At 38.4% G+C, this 22,089-nt stretch overlaps 1 protein-coding gene across 4 annotated transcripts; it reads right to left on the bottom strand.

Annotated features, from left to right (window-relative positions):
* Nucleotides 1-148: 148 nt before the first annotated feature.
* On the bottom strand, nt 149-20,955 carry senp7 (SUMO specific peptidase 7). 4 transcript variants are annotated; one of them, XM_036570237.1, is made up of 21 exons: nt 20,827-20,955; nt 19,781-19,901; nt 19,596-19,691; nt 19,219-19,334; nt 17,061-17,706; nt 16,157-16,430; nt 14,587-14,753; nt 11,391-11,498; nt 11,207-11,240; nt 10,843-11,049; nt 10,440-10,714; nt 6,175-6,305; nt 5,497-5,613; nt 4,941-5,060; nt 3,665-3,757; nt 2,655-2,827; nt 2,521-2,561; nt 2,380-2,423; nt 1,439-1,507; nt 1,193-1,343; nt 149-494 (listed from the first exon to the last, which is right to left on the bottom strand). In XM_036570237.1, the coding sequence occupies exons 2-21, from the start codon at nt 19,874-19,876 to the stop codon at nt 315-317; spliced, it is 3,138 nt and encodes a 1,045-aa protein (XP_036426130.1). In that variant the 5' UTR covers nt 19,877-19,901; nt 20,827-20,955; the 3' UTR covers nt 149-314. The 4 variants fall into 4 exon arrangements, with proteins under 4 accessions (XP_036426130.1, XP_036426039.1, XP_036426219.1 ...); XM_036570146.1 differs by having other exon boundaries at nt 19,781-19,896; XM_036570326.1 differs by lacking the exon at nt 20,827-20,955 and adding an exon at nt 20,050-20,820.
* Between the last annotated feature and the right edge of the window lie 1,134 nt (nt 20,956-22,089).

Raw genomic sequence — 22,089 nt, 5'->3', positions numbered from 1 at the left:
ATTACTGGGAAAGTTGTGAATGTGTAAATCTCTCTAATCTCAGTCTAAGTGTCTGCTTAGTGGTAACCATATGCACTTACACAGATGCACCCTTTCTTTTTTTTTCTACTTGACCACCTATCAGAAGCACAGATTGACATGACAAGCATTTTCACTTAAGCCACAAAAATTTATTATGTTCTAAATTCATGTTTTTGCATCAATGTGTAAAAAAGCATAAAAATATAGAAAAGGCCTAAAACAAGGGAAGAAGCAAAGTAAAAATGATAAATAAAAGTTGGATAAAATAAGCATATGCTCCTGAATGCATTATGTCACTGAACTACATTCCCTATTTCAGTTTTGTCCTCTGAGCCTTCATTTATCAGAGAGCCTTGCTGAAATCGGTATAGGTGCAGCACAAGGTCCCGAATCTCCTCCCGTTTCTCACGCACCTGTTGTCGTGGAAACCAGCACTCTAGCCTCAGTGGAAGATCAAAGTGCACCACAGGATCCTACAACAGCAAAAAGAAAAAATACTTAAAGTCAAAATGTTCCCTATAAAAAAAATTGACCTGAGGACCTACACAAGAAAACTAAGGCAGAAAATTCAGCACAAGCAGAAAATGACTATGTACTTATTAATTACTTACTATTATCATTACTGTGTTTCTGTAAGGTAAGCGTTCTTCTACCTGTCACTTCCGTTTTAGCATTGCATAACTTTTCAAAGGGAGAGAGAGGGAGGTGCGGGTGTAAAGGTGGGTGCAGTGGTGCAAATTTTCTTAGGTTAAGCAGCAACAAGGAGTTGTTTAAAAACTCCAGCAACATTCCTGTGTGTGATCCACTCTGTGCAGTACATACAACCACCAACCATGCCACTACCATATTGGTGTTACTGCTGTGCTGAAAATGATTTATCACCCAAATAATACATGCTCAGTGGTGGTTCTGACCATCGAAGAACAGTGAGAAGCAAGGCTAACAAATTATGCAGTGAAACAGATGGACAATGAGTGTAGATACAAGGAAGTGTACCTCACAAAGTTACCTGTGAGTGTTCATAAATACATTTTGCCAAGCAATTACTAGTTTTACTGCTAAAACTCGGTTAGGGAAACAAACAAAAGACATATGCAATACGCATATACAAAAGAAGATTAGCAGCAAAAGTAGATTGCCAAACAGCTTAGTAATTTTCGTTTGTGTTTACCTGTAAAAAGCTCTCAGCATACTGCAGTAAATACAGGCCACAGTCACTACTGTTGTCCTGCAGGGGGACTCGGCAGTGTGAGCCCACCATCCGCTCTGCACTGAAGTCGCGCTGCCCGCCTCTTTTAACCTCCCACTCCACCTGCAAGTACCTAGAAAAAAAATAAAGCACAGAAATATATACATGCATGCATACAAGTGACCAAACAATGAAACTGTGAAGCAGCAGAATTTGATAAACACTCACTCGCGAAGGAGCTTGAAGATGCGCTCATGAACAGATAGCTTCAGAGAGTCCATTATGAGAATGCAGGGTCTGTAGAAAATTTAAACAACTGCACAATTACACTTCACTATATTGCAGTAATGGGGAGACAGAATTAAACTGATGGGTGTTTATTAGGAGAAAAAGCATGGCGAGCAGGTCAGCAAAAACAACAGCAGAAACGGAAACTGGGGATCGGCAATGTACTGTTAAAGAGCAGGGGGTGGGGGATGGAACAGTCACAATATCCTTTTTTGATCAAGGTTGCTAAAATTTCCAATTCATCTCACATCATTTTTTTTTTTAAACAAGAGTATATGTTTAGTAAACTATAATTTACATTTTCGTTTACATTATTTTGATTACTTGTTTATGTGTTCAGCTATGCAGTTATAGTCATTTGCTTAATAACAGGTTAATAATTGATAATAAATGATAAAAGATTAATTTATTATCGATTTGACTGAGTAGTAGAATTTCCTAATTTGAGATAAGATGGAATGCCTACATTAAGACAGTATTTGGTTCTGTAATATGAATTTGTGAAAAGTCTTATGTTCAACATGAGTTTATTTACATAAACATTCATGCCTTTTTAGTGCTGTCTATGTGGTGAATTTATATACTACCTTTAGAATGACAGCCTGCATGTTTGCTTTACACTGATAATATTACACAGAGAAACAGACTGAAGACTTAAGGAACAGGTCTTTAAGGTAATAGGCAGAGAAAAACCTCAAAATTTATGGCAAAAAAAATGGATCCACAGATTCGTATCGCCCCCTAAAAACACCTATTGGCCGATATGTGCTGTTGAAGAGATACCCTAGGACCAGGGTTGGTAACCTCTGACATAATATATCTAAACATTTATATTTGTAGGACCACACCTGACATTGGGAAATGCACAATATCACACATACCTCTTACAGACAGTCTTGTGCATACATGTCTTTTCTGTGCAGTTCTAAAGATACAAGACAAAGGTGTCAAAATATCAATATGGAAATATACTTCAAACCTTTTTAGCACTATTGCTTATGGTTAAAATGAAAGACACTTACTGGTGGACCAGGAGTGGAAATACATCTTGAATTGTTTTCATCTACAGTAAGGAAAAAACACTAGTGAGTTATGTGTAACACAAAGGACATACACAAAAATACAGCCAATATGGTGAAGTCTCTGTGCCATATACCTGAACTTTTATCTCCATCATTGTGGTGCCTGCCAGCCTCTTGATTCTCACTCCCAACCATGGAGTCACTAGAGGTCTCTGTCGCCTCCTGCACAGAGTCCTGGCCTTCCCTCTCCATCCACTGGGGTTCATCCATCCCAGGGAAACACACAACCACTAGATACCAATGAGCTCTGCAAAATAACACAGAATTAGTCATCAACTGCTCTGTCATGTAAAAATGATACCAGTGTGTGGACATTTTAATTCACTGTTGGTGGGGGGACAATAAACAGAAAGAATTCTCAAGAGCAATTCCTGAAGGGGACCCCAAATGGGAGTTTGGAGCATAGATATAAATACACAGATGCCACACCTCCAAAAACATAGTAAAAAGGTGCTAATCGAATGTGATTATCTACACTAAGGAATGCTGCTCCTACAATGCTTACTCTGCATTAACAATCACTGTAAATAAATGAATATAACTACTTCATTTAATAACATAGGTAACTAAATGAAATAAGCTTAATATAAAAACACCTGGAAAACACCACCAAGAGGAAAAGACCACCGAGTTCTCTGCTTCACCAACGTAATATACTTTAAATAGTATAGTTTTGGACAGTACCTTTCTTAAACTGCAGTTCTGTAATGGTACTAAGTGCAGTTGGGTACTGCATGTTAACCACCCCAAAATGGCAGCATCATTGACATGATGACATGGCTCAACCAACCGCATCTATGGTTTGGGATGGTAGGCAGTGGACCAAACCACTGTGAGGCATATGAATGGGATGAAACCTTTGAAACTTTTGAATTGTCTGCATCTATAATTAGCAAACGTTATTTCAATTAATATTTCTATATTATTTAAAATTATATCGTTATGCTTAGAATGATATATTGAGGGGGACAACACTCTGTCCTTCCCAGGAAGGGAGGGTAAGGACGCCCCTGACCTCCCCTGTAATTTCCACCTATATATGTGTGCATATTCATTCACAGGTATGCACACACAAATTACTCACTCTTGATTGACAGGCACAAACAGGAAGTCTTTCTCAAATATGTCCACATGACGTGTCCATGTTCTCACACGCTGGTGCCTTCTGAGCTGGGCTCTAAACACACATTTTTTCATGCAGAAACACACACACACACATACACACAAATAACAACCATTAAAATTAGGAAACATAAAGGAACCTTTGTTCTGTAGTTGAATATTTATTTTTTTCCATTTAAAGCCCCATCAACATGGTTTCAAATGGTTTTAATAGTAGAGATATGCCATAGAAAAAGCATTTACTAGTGTATTACTCAAAAAATATATAATTTAAATCAATTTAATAGTAGATACATGTTCCAAAAAATCTGAGCTATTGACTGCTTATAACTTGTGTCAGAACACAAAATGATCGACAGTGGCGTCCCCCAGGCAACATAACAACCCAGTGCCAGTGGTAAGTGACACTGCCAAACGGTGACAAAACTGAGAACAAGCTCTCTAATGATCATTTCAGAGATCTAATTACATTCTGCAGATAATATTTAAGAACATAGGCTTTCATCTTATGACTAATAGATCACAAACATATTATGTATAAGACTTAAATGCAAAATCCGTAACCTATAGCTACATAGCAAACTGCTGGACAGTGCTTCTAAAAGGAGGTCACACAAGCTCCTGTTACGAGTCGGCAAGATCATATTTGTGGACAATGTGGAGAAATGTATTGTGTGCCTTATTGTGCGTCACGCCGTAAAGTATAATTGTGGGAAACACTGTGAGCCTTGATGTTATGAGAGTAGCTAACATAATACTAAGCTAATGTATCCTTTTATTCCTATAGTTAAGACAGACCGCTGGCCAACATGCTCTCGTAAATTAAAATAATCGCTTATATAGCAGAATCCTCCATCAGGTGGGTAGCTCAAGTAGGAAGCAGCATCTATCTACATTATCTACAATTAGTAAAGCTTAAATTACCTATTTGCTCGTAGTTTTGACTGGGACTCGGAGCAGCAGCAAATCAGTGACTTTATGTGAGGGAGAGGACGAGTAGCTGGACATATACATACTGCTAACTCTAAAAGGTACTTCAGCAGATCTAATGTCACCTGCACCTAGTTTAGTCCCACTCGACCCAAACTGAACAGAATAAAACAGCAGAAAAAGGCATTTAAAAATGTCTCAGAAGAAAAGACCAATAGCATTCTTTCTGTGCTAGTTAGTAGCAAAATCATCTCAAAAACTATAAATAATAGAAGAAAATCATAAAAAGGGGCTTTCCACACACTTACGGTGTGCTGGTGCTGTCTTCATTAGCATTGTCACGCCGGGTGAGTTGCTTGTAGAAGAAGCTACTAAAAACATGAGATCTCTTCGCTGAAGAACGAGGGGCCTTCTGCACCAACAGATACCTTCAACACACGTGTGAACACGCACATCTATATTAGCATAGATCGCTGTTTGATTATATTATAAAAGTAGCATTTTACCCCAGAGGCAACCCATCCTTCAGAACTAAACTATATTTCATTTAGGCCATAATATTTTGCTTTTCATTTAAACCAATACGCAAAGCAGGGATCAGGTTTATTTTAGTCACAACCGTCTGTTTTCAATTCTTTCTGAACTTAAACTGTGACATTCTAAGCCTCACAAGGGCTTGATCCAATAGGCTGCATATACAATGTATGTGTACAATGTAACACCAGCAAAAAAATCAAGTTTCTGTCCAGCATCTGGCACCATATTTTTGGAATGTAACAGAATGGAAAAAATACCAAGCACAATGTGTGAAGAATCATTTGAGTGTGCAGACCACCATGAAGACGCATCACATAAACATCTTACTTGAGGTAGAAATCAATGATGACATCATTGAGAAACTCCCCACTATCCAAGCACTCCAGGTCCTCAGTGGTTACAGTAATGGCTCCTTTGCATGGTGGTGGAGGAAACTGGATCAACCTGAGGAATTAGAGAGTAAACCACATAAACCAAACCCAGTCTCTTAAATCAGTAAGCTCTTTCTTCTTTTTTGTTTACTGATGATCTGCTAGGTAAAGTTTATTTATATAGCACCTTTTATACACAGTGGCAATTGAAGATGCTTTACACAAACAGAAAAATTAAAGCACTAAATAATACAGCTTATAATATTCCTGAGATCTTGCACCTCAGAAAGGCTCTTGCAAGAAAAGTTACAAAGACATAAAAAGTGCATAAGAAATAAGAAATGCAATTGTGATTATACTCAAGTCATTTCCAGCACTCAAATGAGAAAGACATCAAAGGTTTTCACCCTTTGAATCTGCTGACAGCTTTCAGAACTTACATGCCCTTTCACAGAGAATGTGGAATTTTATTTAGTCTTTGTAGGGGTCAAATTGCAACAGTATTTTGTCGGTGTTACAGTCGGGGCCAGACTCAAAACTTTGAGCCATGGTTCGGGTTGGACTTGGCCAGAATGGTCTCAGGCTGTAAAAAAAAAACAAAAAAAAACTTCAGGTTCAAATAAAACTGTAGTACCTGCGTGCAGGACCACGGTGCCTGTATGTGGTCCATTCTGGTCCAGGTCCAGTTGCCATAGATAAACTGTAAGAGCCCTGAGCTCTCCTGTGACACAACGTGTAGACAGAGTTTGCCTGGACATCTGGGTCCTGAAACACAAAGATTCTGAAATTTATTCTGAAGACTCTTCTGCAAATCAACGCAGTGTTCAATAACACTGGTGATATTTGATTTCAACACAGCTCTGTACGTGCTTAAGTGAAAAATTAACAAATAACAATAAAGCACAGGAGAACTGTGCTTATTTACCAAAGTTGCAGTCAAACTGGATTGCAAAATGAGTGTCTTCAAATTTCACCCACAGTTTTGCTATACAACAGTTTCATCTCTGGCATATTTGTTCGTTCAAACTCGCATCTGATAGAAGTGTGTGTATATTTGAATGTAACATTTTAACAGCCTGAAAAATGCCTGATTTGTAGTTAAGCAATCAAAATTATTGTCAATAATACCAATAATATCAGAAATAAATGAAAATAAAATAAATGAAAAATAAAAAGTAATATTATTTAACTATACACACAGCAATCCTTGTACTAAAATGGATAAACGTATTTCACACTGTTCCATTTTTAGAAATTTGCTTTATAAATAAATTCCTTCCCTAAAATACAAAACATAGCATACCTATTACAACAGAAGCCATCTCATATACTGCAATATTATCACTCAAACAGCTAGTGTTTTATGAAAATAATCACACTACACAATCATATCACTCTACCATCTAAAAATGGCTTGATTTTGTTTTATTCATATTCACATAGTCATGTGAAAAAAATTAGGACACCCCATTAAATATTCAGTTCTTTATCAAGAAATGTTAACATATCGATGTCAAATCTTGTTTTTATTTATCTTTGGAAAAGAAAGTGATTTAATTGCAGGTGAACAACAAAAATTAACATTTTTTTGCTTATTAAACAAAAAATATTAACAAAAATTTATATTCTAACTGAGGAAAAAGTTAGGACACCCTACCCCCTAATAGCTAGTGTTACATCATGTTGCAGGGTCCAGTTCCACTTCAGCTTTATTTATTTATTTATTTATTTTTTTTTTTACACATGTTCCTCAAGCACCCTCTGATACATGGTAGAATTCATGGTGGATTCTATGATGGTGAGCTGGCCAGGTCCTGCTGCAACAAAGCATCCCCAAACCATGACACTTCCACCTCCATGTTTCACAGTTGGTATGAGGTCCTTTTCCTGGAAGGCTGTATTTGTTTTACGCCAAACATGCCTTTGTTTGGTGCCAATTTTAGACTCATCTGTCCAAAGATCATTATTCCAGCAGTCCTGGTCTTTGTCTACGTTCTCTCTGGCAAACTTCAGTCTGGCCTTCATGTTTCTCTTAGAGAGCAAAGGTTTCCTCCTTGCACACCTCCCATGACAGTTAAAGTTGTGCAGTCTCTTTCTGATTGTAGAGGCATGCACTTTCACATCAACAGTAGCAAGAGCCTGCTGTAGGTCCCGTGATGACATTTTAGGGTTTTTTTTGAGAATTCTTTTAGCATCTTGTATTTCGCTCTCGGAGTGAACTTGCTTGGACAGCCAGACCTGGGCATGTTGGCAGCTGTTTTGAATGTCCTCCACTTGTAGACTATTTTCTGGAAAGTGGAATGGATAATTTCAAATTCTTTTGAGATCTTTTTAAATCCCTTACTAGACTCATAAGCTGCTACAATCTTCTTTCTGATGGCCTCAGAAAAGTTCTTTCAGACAGCTCTTTCAATCTCACCATGGTCAGGCGCACACCAAACTAAATGTCTGAGGTTTAAATAAGGCAAGTCTCCTTCAAAATGCTGAGTAACGATGTTCTAACCATGTGCACCTGATGTGATAGAACTGTGTATGATTTTAGCCATTTTAAGTGGGAATAAATGTGGGGGTGTCCTAATTTATTCCTCACCAGAAATTGCTTTTTTTTTTTTATTATTACACTTTACAAAAAATTATTTTCTTCAGTTTTGTTTAGTTATATTACTTGAATCTCTCAGTACTGTTAAAATTGATATTTTATTTCCACATGTCCAAATATGTAAACACACACCTCTTACTATTTTGTTTTACTAGTTCTCCAACAAAACATCTGCATATGGTTTACATGAAGACATGCTTCATGTCATGTAAACTATGTCACAGCAAATTGGGATGTGGCAATTTCAAATAATATGTAAATAAGGTACTCATACGCAGCCACTTATTTCCTGATTCATCAACTGTGCCCAAATAAATTCCTGAATCAGATGCGGAGTAGCTTGTACGTCATTCAACAGTCAAATCTGTGCTTGTTTCTGTGCAGCTTTAATGAATGAGGGCCACTAAATGCAAAGACTCTAAAGCACCACAAAGTATAAATAATATAACGTAGTACTAACTATAAATTACTACAACCCCATTTCCAAAAAAGGTGGGACAGCTCTTTCAATCTCACCATGGTCAGGCGCACACCAAACTAAATGTCTGAGGTTTAAATAAGGCAAGTCCCCTTCAAAATGCTGAGTAACGATGTTCTAACCATGTGCACCTGATGTGATAGAACTGTGTATGATTTTAGCCATTTTAAGTGGGAATAAATGTGGGGGTGTCCTAATTTATTCCTCACCAGAAATTGTTTTTTTTTTAATTACACTTTACAGTAAGTTTTAAAAATTATTTTCTTCAGTTGTTTAGTTATATTACTTGAATCTCTCAGTATTGTTAAAATTGATATTTTATTTCCACATGTCCAAATATGTTAAAACACACACACCTCTGACTATTTTGTTTTACTAGTTCTCTAACAAAACATCTGCATATGGTTTACATGAAGACATGCTTCATGTCATGTAAACTATGTCACAGCAAATTGGGACGTGGCAATTTCAAATAATATGTAAATAAGGTACTCATACGCAGCCACTTATTTCCTGATTCATCAACTGTGCCCAAATAAATTCCTGAATCAGATGCGGAGTAGCTTGTACGTCATTCAACAGTCAAATCTGTGCTTGTTTCTGTGCAGAATGTAAATAAAAATAGAATACAATGATATGTAAATCATATTTTAAAGGAAAATACTACAAAGACAACATATCAAATGTTGAAACAGATTTTATTGTTTTTTGAAAAATATTTGCTCATTTTGAATTTGATGCCAACAACACATTCCAAAACAGTTGGGACGGGGGCATGTTCACCACTGTGTTTCATCGCCTCTTCTTTTAACAACACTCTGTAAGCGTTTGGGAACTGAGGAGACCGACTGCTGTAGTTTTGATAGTGAAATGTTTTCCCATTCTTGATTGACATAGGATTTCAGCTGCTCAACAGTTCAGGGTCTTCTTTGCTGTATTTTTCATTTTATAATACACCAAATGTTATCAGTGGGTGACAGGTCTGGACTGTAGGCAGGACAGTTTAGCACCTGGACTCTTTTAATACAAAGCAATGCTGTTGTAATACTTTCAGAATGTGGTTTGACATTGTCTTGCTGAAATAAGCAAGGCCTTCCCTGAAAAAGACATTGTCTATATGGCAGCATATGTTGCCAAAGCAAATACTGGTTTTTGGCCTTGTCCCTTGCATACAGAGAGTTCTTCAGATCCTCTGAATCTTTAAACGACATGTACCATAGATGATGAAAAGCAAAAGTTCTTTGCTATTTTATGCTGAGAAACATTACTCTTGAATTGTTGCACTATTTGCAGAGTGGTGAATCCCTCCCCATCTTTACCTCTCTCTGGGATGCTCTTTTTATAGGTTACTGACCTGTTGCTCTTTTTACAGGTTACTGACCTGTTGCCAATTAACCACAAGGTGGTTTTTTTTTAGCATTACACAACTTTACCAGTCTTTTATTGGCCCCATCCCAACTTTTTTTGAAACGTGTTGTAGCATCAAATTCAAAATAGGCATATCTTTCTCAAAAAAACAATAACATTTCTCAGTTTCAACATTTGAAAGGTTGTCTTTGTACTATTTTCAATGAAATATAGTGTTTAAATGATATGCACATCATTGCATTTTGTTTTCATTTACATTTCGCACAGCGTCCCAACTTTTTTGGAAATGAGGTTGTACATAGGCGTGCAAACACAGCAAAGGTGCCATACAGTATGTGCAAATATTACACAGAATTTATAACATTCCATGTTACCAACTTAGTGGACACCTTAGATGTTAATCTTTTTTCTTTTAAGTACATACAGATTACATTAGACCATGGGCGTGACTCACCGTAAGTGGAGTTGTAGTAGTGCCTGCAGATGCTGGAGCACTTACAGACTCATGCGAGGAGGCATGTGTGTCCGTTCTGGGGCGCAGCAGCTGTAGCAGTTGTGTGTCTCGGCCACTCTGTAGGAGCTTCATGCTCTCAGAGTGGGTAAGTGGGGAAAGGAGCTCAGTGGTTCCATGTCTCAGACCCACAATGTCCATTATAGAAGCAAGCAGGGCACCCTCTATTCCCTTCAGCGGCTCAGAAACACACAGCAACACACACACACTGCCCTCAGCTGTAGCGCCGAGCACAACAAGCCCACAAAAAAATTATAGCTTTAAACAACTTAACAGTATCTAAACAAATCAAGAGGCCTAGGTAGAATTCTATTACAGAAAGCCTATATTAGAGTAACTGACTGACCTGGGCGTAACCCCGGCTGTATGACGGACAGGTCGATGAACAGGCGCCGTGCCTGAGCTTCAGACAGCCATAGGAGGAGCAAAGATGGGGGTGGGGTTTCGTTTTGTTTAACCAGTGCACTGTCCTGCACCACAAGTCCTTCCCAAACACTGTACTTGCGCACATGTGCTGTTGCCAAGGAAGCTTTCACCTCTGTACCTGAAGGGTCTATGAAGGAAACAGAAGAACTGAAAGCAATATTTTTAACGCAAAACTGATCATATCTACACCTCCACTGGATCCTACTGACAACCTCTCAGTGCTGTAATATGTGTGAGCTTAATTTAAGGTTAATGAAACATAATCCATAGACAAGTCATCATACCTTTCAGTGAAATGGTCATTCTATCATGTGTGATCTGCAAAACACAGTAAAACATACATATAAGCTCACCCCATTTTTTTCTTCACAAATTTTTAATTCAACATCAGATTTGGATGTCACTTATGCATAATGTGGATGTTTTCTAGCTATCTTTCAACCAATCATATCAGCTCTACAACCAAACCTTCATAAGCCCATTGGACAAGGCACAAAGCCCTTCCATGTAGAGAGCAGAGAACTGGAGATCCATCACTGGAGAACCACTCAAAGAAGGGTCCACAAAGCCAGAGGCCTGGAAAACATGGAAATACTCAAAAATGTTATCACAATTTAATCACAATTTTTTTTCAATAAATAATGTCAAAAAGTAGCTTTATGTAAATTCAGATGCAAATACCTTTAAGATCAAGCACCGCATGACCGTATCAAAGAAAAAAAATAGTTGCGATAGAATGAACAAAAAATAAGAAGAGCCAACATGAAAAACAAATAACAATCAGAAGAAATTTACATACATTTCACATATAATTTATCCAAGGAATGTATGAGTTAAGATCATAGAGGAAAGGTCCATGAATTGATCAAGTGACCAATGTTAAATGACTCTTGGGACAATACTGAAGTACATGGAAGATGAGTTTAATATGAGGAAACAGCATGTGTAGAAATAGAGTTAAGCTACCTAAATAAATCATGAAGCAATAATCCATAAACTATGAACATTCCTTCATGCATCCTCATGTCTGTAATTGGCAGGTAAGCAGTTAAATACAAGGAAAGAGCAGGCATGGACAAAATTTTCACTCTTGAGGTAACTGTTTGTAACTGAAGCCATCTTAACAATAAAAAATATGGGCATTCTACAGGGAGATTCACTCGAAAGAGGCCCTGAATATTCTGTTGTAACTCCCGTTAGGATGAAGCAATCTGAACCAAAAAAATATGCTACATCCCTTGACGTATGTGTAATCGATTGCATTACATGCGATGCCGGAAGTGATCTCCGTTTCCTGCCAGACACATGAAGGGGTACGGGGGTATGCACCCGGAAGATGCAAACGGAGGTTGAACATCGCAACGGCTGTCTGGCGCCTACCTCATCGCTCCAACGCAGGGGCATCCTGGCTTGTTTGAAGCTCCATATACTGAGGAGCACACTGCACACTGTGTCGTACAGATTGCTTTGTCCTAGCGAGAGTTATTACAGAATATTCTGGGCCACTTTCGAGTGAATCTCCCTGTATAATGCATAACCAAGCTGTTTTAAGCATAAATGTGGTTTACATGGTTTAAATGTTTTTGTGTGCATTTGATTACTGTACAGAAGCATCAAACATCAGCACTGTCACACAGTTTGTACTGTTTGTCACACAGCTTTCTTCAAGATCTCCCTGCGGCCTTTCACAGATGTCATCACCTCACAGGACCAAATAATCAGAGCTTTAGCACATCACAACAGAAGCTGACTCAGTGCACGCACATTAGTGTATGTGACACAAAATTCCTAGAGTCAATGACATATGCAACAGCCAAAGCATGGTTGTGTAGTGCTTCAGGAGACATACTGTAAGAATAAAATAGTCTTCCTCCAAGCTGATTACTCACAATAAACATCCTTGTTTATTTGTGCATATCGTAAAGCCACTACCTTAATCCAGAACTTTTAGTTATCTCTTATTATGCAAACCTTTGGTATAAATAGGGCTTTTGTTGGGCGTCATATAAAACAGGTTGTTGATGTTAAGTTATTTGCTTAAACTCTTGTCAGTCTTCAATCTTCAAGTGTTTAGGCACTCATGATTTATCTTAGCAGTATAAAAAAAGGTGACTGTCTCAGCTCTCGTAATATACTGCTTTTACAGCAAGCCAACATTACTGGCAGTTTGTGAGCACCACACTGCTCACATATGGTATTCAACAGGCCTTGGCACATTAACACCAGTAGAGAGGGCACGCTAGGGAGAGTCGAGAAGTACAGAGGCTCCATTGCAACATGTACTCAATCACATAATGCATGATTATGTTCAAACAACTGCACAATCCTTAACAATGACACTACAGCAGGCCTGTCTGAGCCAATAAGGCCCTAACGTGTGAGAGTGAGGTGGATTTATACATCTTTAGCGAAGACTCATCTGTAACCTTTCAGTCGTCAGCAGTCTTTCCTTTTCTACCTAAAAGTTAGTAATTCAATGACTGGAAAAAAAATAGATGTCTTTTCAGCTGTGCTTTTATGCCACACGTTCTTTATAAAAGATCTGCAATTCTACCATACTTGCAATAGTGACTGTATTGACTCTCAAGATATAATTTCCATGCATTGTCCTGTGGCGCAAAGTTAATGGTTTGAACTAGTGCTGCACCGATACTGACACCATATCTTTAGACTTGATTTAGCCTTTAGCATAGCAGCCCGCTACCTGGGCTCATGAGTCAGTCAGCTGTATTACTCAACAGTGGGGTCTTGCTGCCCTATGCTTCAACCAATCTCGGACTTATAAGTTAAATAGGTTAGATTTTTGATTCAGCATATATTTAAGGTAACAATGTTGTATCAGAAGGGAAAAGTGGTATCAGTGCATCTCTAGTTTGAACACTGCAACAGTGGTCTTTTTATAGTTGGTCAATAAGTGCAACAGTAGTGTTCTCTTGTGCCGACACAGACATGGCATAACAATTGCGAAAGATGTGCACAAAGAAGACTGACTGTGTCCATGAATAAATATAGACAGAATAAATAGATAAAAGACTTTTAAAAAGGTGACAACCAAACATGTGTATGTCCTACTAGGTAGTCACCAGTAGTTCTAAAGGAAATACATAGAAGAGTAACTGAGGCTAAGACTAAGCAAACAAATTTCCTGATCCATGTATGAAGAAAAGCTGTTATTACTGATCGTTTCGTACAAACACGACAGGAGGTCCTCTAAACTAGACCAAGACTAGCTCTGCAATGTAAAAAAAATTATGCAGCAACAAGCAAATTAAACACTTTTTTTCAACTCAAAATATTCTGAATGACATGCAACTCTTGAATAAACCCAGTTCAACTGCTTGTAAATTGCTACACAAAGTCATTTTTATCTAATACTTTATTGAGGAAAATTTTGCTGCCTAACTTTTCCCAGTTTGGGATTAGCACAGCGTCACCAGCAGCACCGGGTGGGGCACTGGTGGGGTTAAGTGGCTTGCCCAGGGGTATACACTGTGAGTCCTGGAATTTGAATTTGCAACCTCACTACCACAGGGCTACCGGCCACCCCAAAGTTACCATTTATACAGTGTAACTTTTGGCAGAGGATGATGATATCAGGGATTTCCCCTTCCAACTCCAATCATCTGCATTTTCATATAGTTGTGTTTATGATTGTAATGCCCACCTGGTTGTGCATCTCTAACGCCTGCGTGTGTGGATCTGGAGTCTTTTTTCTCTCCACAGTCAACGCAAGTCTCTGCGGTGTCTGTGGATCCTTAGCTCCCTCAAGTGTCTGAAGGTGTGATGTACTGCTTTCTTCCTCCTCATCCTCATCCTCACTGGAAAGAATAACTAACAGAAACAGGCAGAGAGATAGAAACGTAGGTGAGGCCTAGCCTCCGTAAAACCGATTTGTAGTTGCTGGGGTATAAACAGAGCAACCCTGAGAATATGATAGCAAATTTCCACATATCCAGACATAACAAAGGAAATGAGTAGCAAGTAGCAGAGTGTTGAGTGTGATGATCATATTTTATGATTTGATGTTTTGAAATTGCTGAGTAAGTGTCTAATTACAAGCATTTTTCAGCAGTAAGGAGTTAATCTGGAAGAGAACAACTATACTGAAAATAACTTAGCACTAAGGATGCAAAGGTACATGGTATGTTATCCATTCAGTATGCCCCTGCGATTCAATACGCACACACTCAGTATTACGATATGCCTGTTATTTTCCCTATAATTTCCAAAAATTGCTTATTGGGCTGCTGATTACACGCATGTTGTACGTTCAACTCTACATCCACATCATCTCCTGAGCCTACCAGAATTTCCCTGGAGGTAATGAGTACTCTGTATGCAAATATGAGCTGGAGAAGAGAGGGGAAACCAAAACCAAATAATCTCTGTCAATGTGACAATGCGAGCTCTAGTGAGACTGAGAGAAGTTAAGGCCACTGCACACTGGACAAGTGTCGCGTAGCATCCACACATTCGAATCCTTCGTTTTTAATAAAGGTCCGCACACTAGCACTGACGCTCCGAGCTGTTACCTCAGTTACCTCAGCTAATGTTTCTATCCTAGCTGTGTTCAGCTCACAGCAAGTTTGTGAAGAAGTAGTAAATGGATGCCAAACGTGATAAGTGATGCTGGATTAATTAATTTAATTTATATGAGTAGAGTGTATGAACTTGAACCTGGCCTTTATCAACTGTCCCTGCTGGTGTTCTAAAGCAGCGCGCCACTACTTGACGCTATGCTATGTGACGCGGTTCGTCCAGTGTGTGCATCAGCCTTTACTATGTCTCCTTCCAGATGCATTTCAGCAGAAAAGTACTTCCCGAACTCTATGGAAAATCACATACAGAAAAAAAAAAACGCACTGACACAGACACCCTATCTAGCTCTCTTTAATTACTTAAAATAGAGAAGGCAAAGCACCTACAGTTTGTCAAAGCTAAGAAGCACTCTTAATTTTGTTTTTCTCCCCTTGATTTCATACAACAGAGACAGAAACCAGGCCTAGTCAGTCATGCTGCCATTTTTCTGAATGGAAAGTTTTATTTGTCTATAGGCAAAATAAGAAGTTCATTGTTTAAAGGATGAAGTCTTTTTTTTCTTAAATATAAAGAAACTGAAATCATACTGTTCCCATTATACATACTGAACCATGGACCCACTGTACTGTTGCATCCCAAGACGGCACTATCACTACTGCGCTTCATTTAGGATGAACTGTAAAGATCTCACTTACTCGGTTCAGGTGTACGTAGTTTAGACAACTTTCTGGACTCTGTATCTGTGCTCTGTGGCTCACAGCGCTTGGGTGGCACCTCTCCATCAGCCAATCTCATTTCCAGCTGGTCCCCAACTGCCCCAAGAGATAGACGTAGGACGCTCCCTCTGGTCCCTCCCTCCTCCATCACCTCGCCATTCGCCACAGCTTCTACCTTCTCCTGATCATTCTTTCCTTCTTCTTCTCCTATTTTTTCTGCAATGTCTTGAATTTTCCTCTTGCTGATGTTGTGCTACACAAACAGAAGAGCAAAATTAACAGTTGGTAAACACCAACCAGAACTTACCTACATTTATTACTGCTATAGTGCATCTATAAAAGCAGGTTGTATATTGCAAAACTGAGCAATACAGTTTTCACAACTGTCCATGACAATACAAAGTATGAATAGAGCATGCTTCTCCACCCCTGAAAAGCTCCAATCCTGCAGTGCTTTCATTGGACCCCAAACAAACTATATTATTCATATACTCCACAACACTAGCTGGATCAGATGTTCTCAAGACCGGAATCAGATGGGGTAAAGCAGGCAGAGTAGGACTGCAACGATCAGTCAAAGTCAACTTAATTTAAATCAAGGTAAAAATCTGCATTGTTCTATTGTGGCCTTAACTTTGACAGGGAACCAAAGAAACTTTATTAGTTAAATTAGTCAATTAATCAAACAACAGATAACAGGTTAATTGATTATTTGTATAACTAACTGTAGCACTAATGCACAGCTCCAGTGACATACACTGCATAAACTTAATTCTAAAGCAAATGCTCCAAGTTGCCTAAGTATGTCTGAGGGTATGTCCTAAAAGCTCTCTTGTGAACATATGCTATATATACTAAAAGCCATACACTGTGGAGGCATCACCTGGGTGGAATGTACTTCACTTCCTGAGTGCTCCATTCTATGGCAGTGCCTTGACAGCGACAGTGAAGTGTGTCTCCGAGTGTCTGTGACAATGCATTCAGAGATCTGCTCTAAGTTATTCTGCTTATCATCAGGGATGTTGGTTCCATCCGAATAAAGCGGACTGGCACTAGTACACTTGGCAGAGTCACTTTCCTCAAGGGGATATGATTCATTCTCTTCAGTGTCAGATTTAGATTCTTTCTGTTTGGGCATTGGAATATGTGCAAAGACAGTTCCATCAAGTGAACATGATTCATTCTCATCAGAAGTTGTGAGCTCTGTTTGTTTTAGTGAATTGTTGAATCTTCTGAGTCTCTTGGGAAGTGGAGATTTAGTTTCTTTAAGCTGTGGTATATCGTTCTCCTCAGTAGATGCTGTTTCAGTCCCTTTAGAGGATGGAGAGTTTACTTGCTTGTTGCAAACTGGACTAGATCTCGTTCTATCTCTGCGCTCTGCTGAGAATCTTCTATCACTCCGCCTCTCCCTGGCTCCTCTTTTAAGCTCAGCTTGGCACTTCTTTTTGGAATCACTGCCACAACTACTCAAGTATCTTCGCCCTTCTTCTGTCTGGAGGACATCTGTCAAAATCACCTTCACCTGTCGACTAAACAAATAAATAAATATTTAATATGTATTGGACTAGTGCACAAAAAAGGAAAAACATAATCCACAACCTTTTTTTCTCCCCAAACAACAGTTAGAGTAAAGCTTATTTCAATCGACATACACAGTAACAAGCATACACCATTATGTAACATAATAATTTAAAGCATATATTTACATGACATGCTGATCCATAATCATCCAGAATAGCTTAACCATATTTCACCCCGAGCTGCTGTTTATTTACTGATTTTACTAGCCAATGAATCATCAGCCTGTTTATCTTTCTGAGTCAGTGAACACACTCAGTGGAAAGAGGCAGATGGTGAGTCAAAGATAAGCAGTGTGAGAGTGGACAGGTGCGTGTTTTTACTCTCAACAGCTCTTTAAGTGCTTTTTAGGTTCAGTGGGGACAGGGGGATGAGGAAAAACTGCCTATGAATGATAGACTGAATGATTGTGACTGTGTTTTGGATAACAAACTATTCTAGATTAGAATACATATATCTTTATATAGACTATCTTTATAGTCCGCAGAAATTTGGCATATATTTTTTCCATTTTGATTAAGATATAGAGATCTGGCTTAGAATTTTCCAATAGCTTGTGCGTCTAGCTTATTTCTTGTTGACCAATTTATAATACAAGTGTAATATTAGCTACATAACTTGGAGAAAGGCACATATGTATGAGAAAAATCACAAAAAAGCACAAGTAGTCTTGAGAGAGAAAGAGCTTGTAACCTTGTTGAACAGGGTAACGTATGACCTATGCGAAAGAGAATGACATGTTTGAGTGGTCAGAGTAGGGAAAACACAAAAAGAGGTAGAGGACTAAGTTACCAAGAAGGGGATAGGGAACCCCTGGTCTAGTGTATTATGACCTTGTAAGCGCAGAATAATAAATGTTATTCCAAGTATTGTGGGTTTTCCTTAGAATACTATTGAGATTTTTTACTTATTATTTTTTCAGTTTTTATCTATTCATATAGGTGGTACTACAGCCTTCTCATTTTCCTTTGAAGCACACAAACACCAAACTGTGCTTCCCTCTGCATACACATCTCCAGGCAGACTTATATATAGCCTATTTTGACAGGGAAGAGATAGCATGGCCAGCTTTCACAGTCGGCATTAGCATGTTTATGCTTTCATGGACCACCACCCATTAACAGCATCTTGTGCAGTTAACAAGTTAGGAAAAATCTGCCAGGTAGTACAGTTCACATCTGCACTGTAGATGCACTGCTTAACCTGAATGAGCCAGCTATCCATAATATTGAGTTTACTGTGCTACAGTTAGTTGTTTTTGTTGACAAACTTAAATAGTCTCACACAAACACTACTCATAAAGATTAACTAAGATCAAGATCTTTCTGGTACTAGTCTGAAAATACTTTCATTAACATAATGTCAATTATTTACAGGCAGTTTACTGGTAAACAACAAATAATAATAGTCTGAAAAGGTTTTAAGGTGGAAGTCAGGTGTAGTCCAAGCCAGTGCAGAATTACCTGTTAATGTCCAACTCAGCCAGATCATTCTGATAATAATCCGCTGTTTGGCTCCCATTGTGATGACGATTTGGCTGAGAGGATGCTCCACTGGAAGCCAGCTGTGACCAGTGGATCTAAACCATGAACAAAAAGCATAAGCATCACTGAAAACTATGGCATAAACTCCAAACTGTACTAACTATACAGGACTTGTGCTGGTTCATGTGCATTTTCATAGAGTTTCTTGAAGCAATGATATATTAAAACTGCATTGCAAATATACTAGTAATGCAGTCTTTTTCCTCAGTTCAGTTGCACATAATCCCCGTGTAGTTTTCTACAGCTCAGACCTGAAACCAAAACCAATTTGATCATTCCCTCTTTCCCTCCCTCACCTTGGGACACTTTCTGGCACATTTGGCCACATCTGCATCTGCACGATCACCTTCACCAGAGACTCTCCTCTTGGGGATTTTAAAGGGATCTGCACTCTGAACCAAACACAAGCACAAATTTCCAGTTTGAGTTAACTCGCTAGTACTGTGGTTTTAGAGCATGCGGTTTTGTAAGTGATGCGTACCCGACAGCTGTCCAGTTTTCCCACGGCTGTGATGGTCAGCGCTCTCCTGCGGTCCAGCGTCACTCCGCCCGCAGCGCGCGTTTTATCATGCGGCATCACGGAACACACGAACACTTCTAAACTGGACAGATCATGGAGATAAACATCAGATCAGAATAAAGTGTAATGTACACCTACATGTATACCACTGAGACAAACAAATTAAATTAAATTAAGCAATATTCAGAGCGTATCCTGCCCCTTTTAACTTTGAGAATGTTAACATTTACTTATTTATAGACAGGTTAGCAGCACTGGATGACTTTCTTACACCTTCCTCTTCTTACACTCTTTTCAAAGCGTTTAGACAGCAGTCAAGAAATCTATGTCATTGTTGTGAATTTTTCTTCTTACTATTATTATACAGAAATGTTAAAATAATGTCACTATTGTTTTCACAGTGTTTTTTTGTTTCAATGATATCGTGTAGCGTCGTTATACGTTTATTCACATTATTACTGTGGGATATTTCGAGTGGAGAACGAAATGATCCATTTCTAACCAGTATGTAGGAGTGCAAACCGTGTCCCCGTCTCTGGGTGAACAACTTAGCTAGCTAACTACAGAGCGAAACACATGCCGGCCAGTAAAAGAAAACAAAGCAGCTGTCTCTGATCTAATCGTGGCTATAAGAATAGGTTTGAAAAAACGTATCGATGGCAGATGCAGTGCCATTGCATGCAATAACAATCCGATAAGTACAAAGGATATTCAGCTTCACTGTGTGGTTCGCGTGTGTCGCTTTAGCAAACAGAGCCACTTTCTTTCTGGCCTCGAGTCGACTTCAAACAGGTTTACCAGAAATGACTACACTAAAATACGTTTTTTTATTATATTGTACTCGGCTTTTCAAACCTAATGTAAAATGTACATACACATAAATAACACTGGCTAACCACACGAACTAAGTTCACATTATTTAGCCGAAAGTGCAGGTTGTGTTAGCTAGGTCATCTGATTTCAGGTCCAACTATTTTGCCTCCTACTTAATTTACAAAGAAACCAACCGCTATATATCGAAGAACATGTTCAAAAACAGACGAGAATGCCGCCGACAAAGATAAAATATTTCAAGAGCGCTCTAAGAGCACATGACCATTTAGAAATTATTCCTGAATGAAAACTTCCTCTCTAAACCGGACATGGTGTCGTTTCTTCTTCCGAAAAGGAACGTCGATGTCTAAACAGCATCGTGTAAAATTGCCATCTAGTGGAGGACCTTCTTCTGTGTAGTAAACTAACTGAGGATTCAGCCATTTTCTGGGACATGGGCGGTCGACTCCAGTCATAGGAAAACCCCCGTAGCACAGTTTCAGATTACCTTACAGTACTGCAATTACATGTATTCTGACTTTTAGTTTTATTTTCCAAAATGTTGCACTGATAGTGAAAAAACTGACCACTTTTTTGTATTTTGAGCACTTTATTAACTGCTTTAGTTTTCGCCATTACTACACTTAAAAGGAACACAAAAACCTGAATGCTACCCTTGAGTGGCAGCTACTGGATAGAAGAGCTTTTTTTCACCTTTATTAAAGTGTCTGCAAATGTCCTCAAATGATGCACAACTTTTGGAGCTTGGATGTAATGCAATACCTACTTTACTGTAATGTTTTTACATTTTGAATTTCAATGCAATACCTGCTTTATATTATTACTCTCCATTTTGATTTTCAAAAGCATTTCAAATGGATTACATTCAACATGAGAATCAACTATAAAGGATTGAAGTAGATGGAAATAATAATGAACAACCGTTGGAAGTAATGCTGTATCTATTTTACAGTAGTTTTACATTAACAACACTAAAAACAACTGTGTATAGTGCAGCTAGGTTTGGATTTAGAAAACAATGATGTAACTACTTTATATTTTTTCCATTTTGAATTTCAGTAGCACTTACAGCAGATTATATACATCACTTCAGTTAATGGTGAATGGTGCAGCTAGGTTTCAGTAGGGATGCATAACCTATAGATTATGTATGCAATGCAACATTTGATTTCATTTGACACACAACCTTGGGATTTTTGAATTGATGTAATGCCTACCTAATTTTTTAAAGGTTTTTTAATATTTTAAAATTTTTCATTTAATTTTTAAAAAATGATTCCAATAGCATTTCAATCAAATTTCATTTGGCACTAAAGTCGACAGTAAATAGTGAAGCAAGGTGACAGTGATGACACAGCCTTTGGATTTTGCTAATGCTATGTCTATTTTTATATAATTGCTTTTCAATTTAAGTATTGGGACACCTACACATTACA

This window comes from Colossoma macropomum, unplaced genomic scaffold (assembly GCF_904425465.1).
Source record: "Colossoma macropomum unplaced genomic scaffold, Colossoma_macropomum, whole genome shotgun sequence".
Lineage (NCBI taxonomy): Eukaryota > Metazoa > Chordata > Actinopteri > Characiformes > Serrasalmidae > Colossoma > Colossoma macropomum.
The sequence above is the reverse complement of the archived record's forward strand: the minus strand, read 5'-3'. Positions and strand labels throughout refer to the sequence as shown.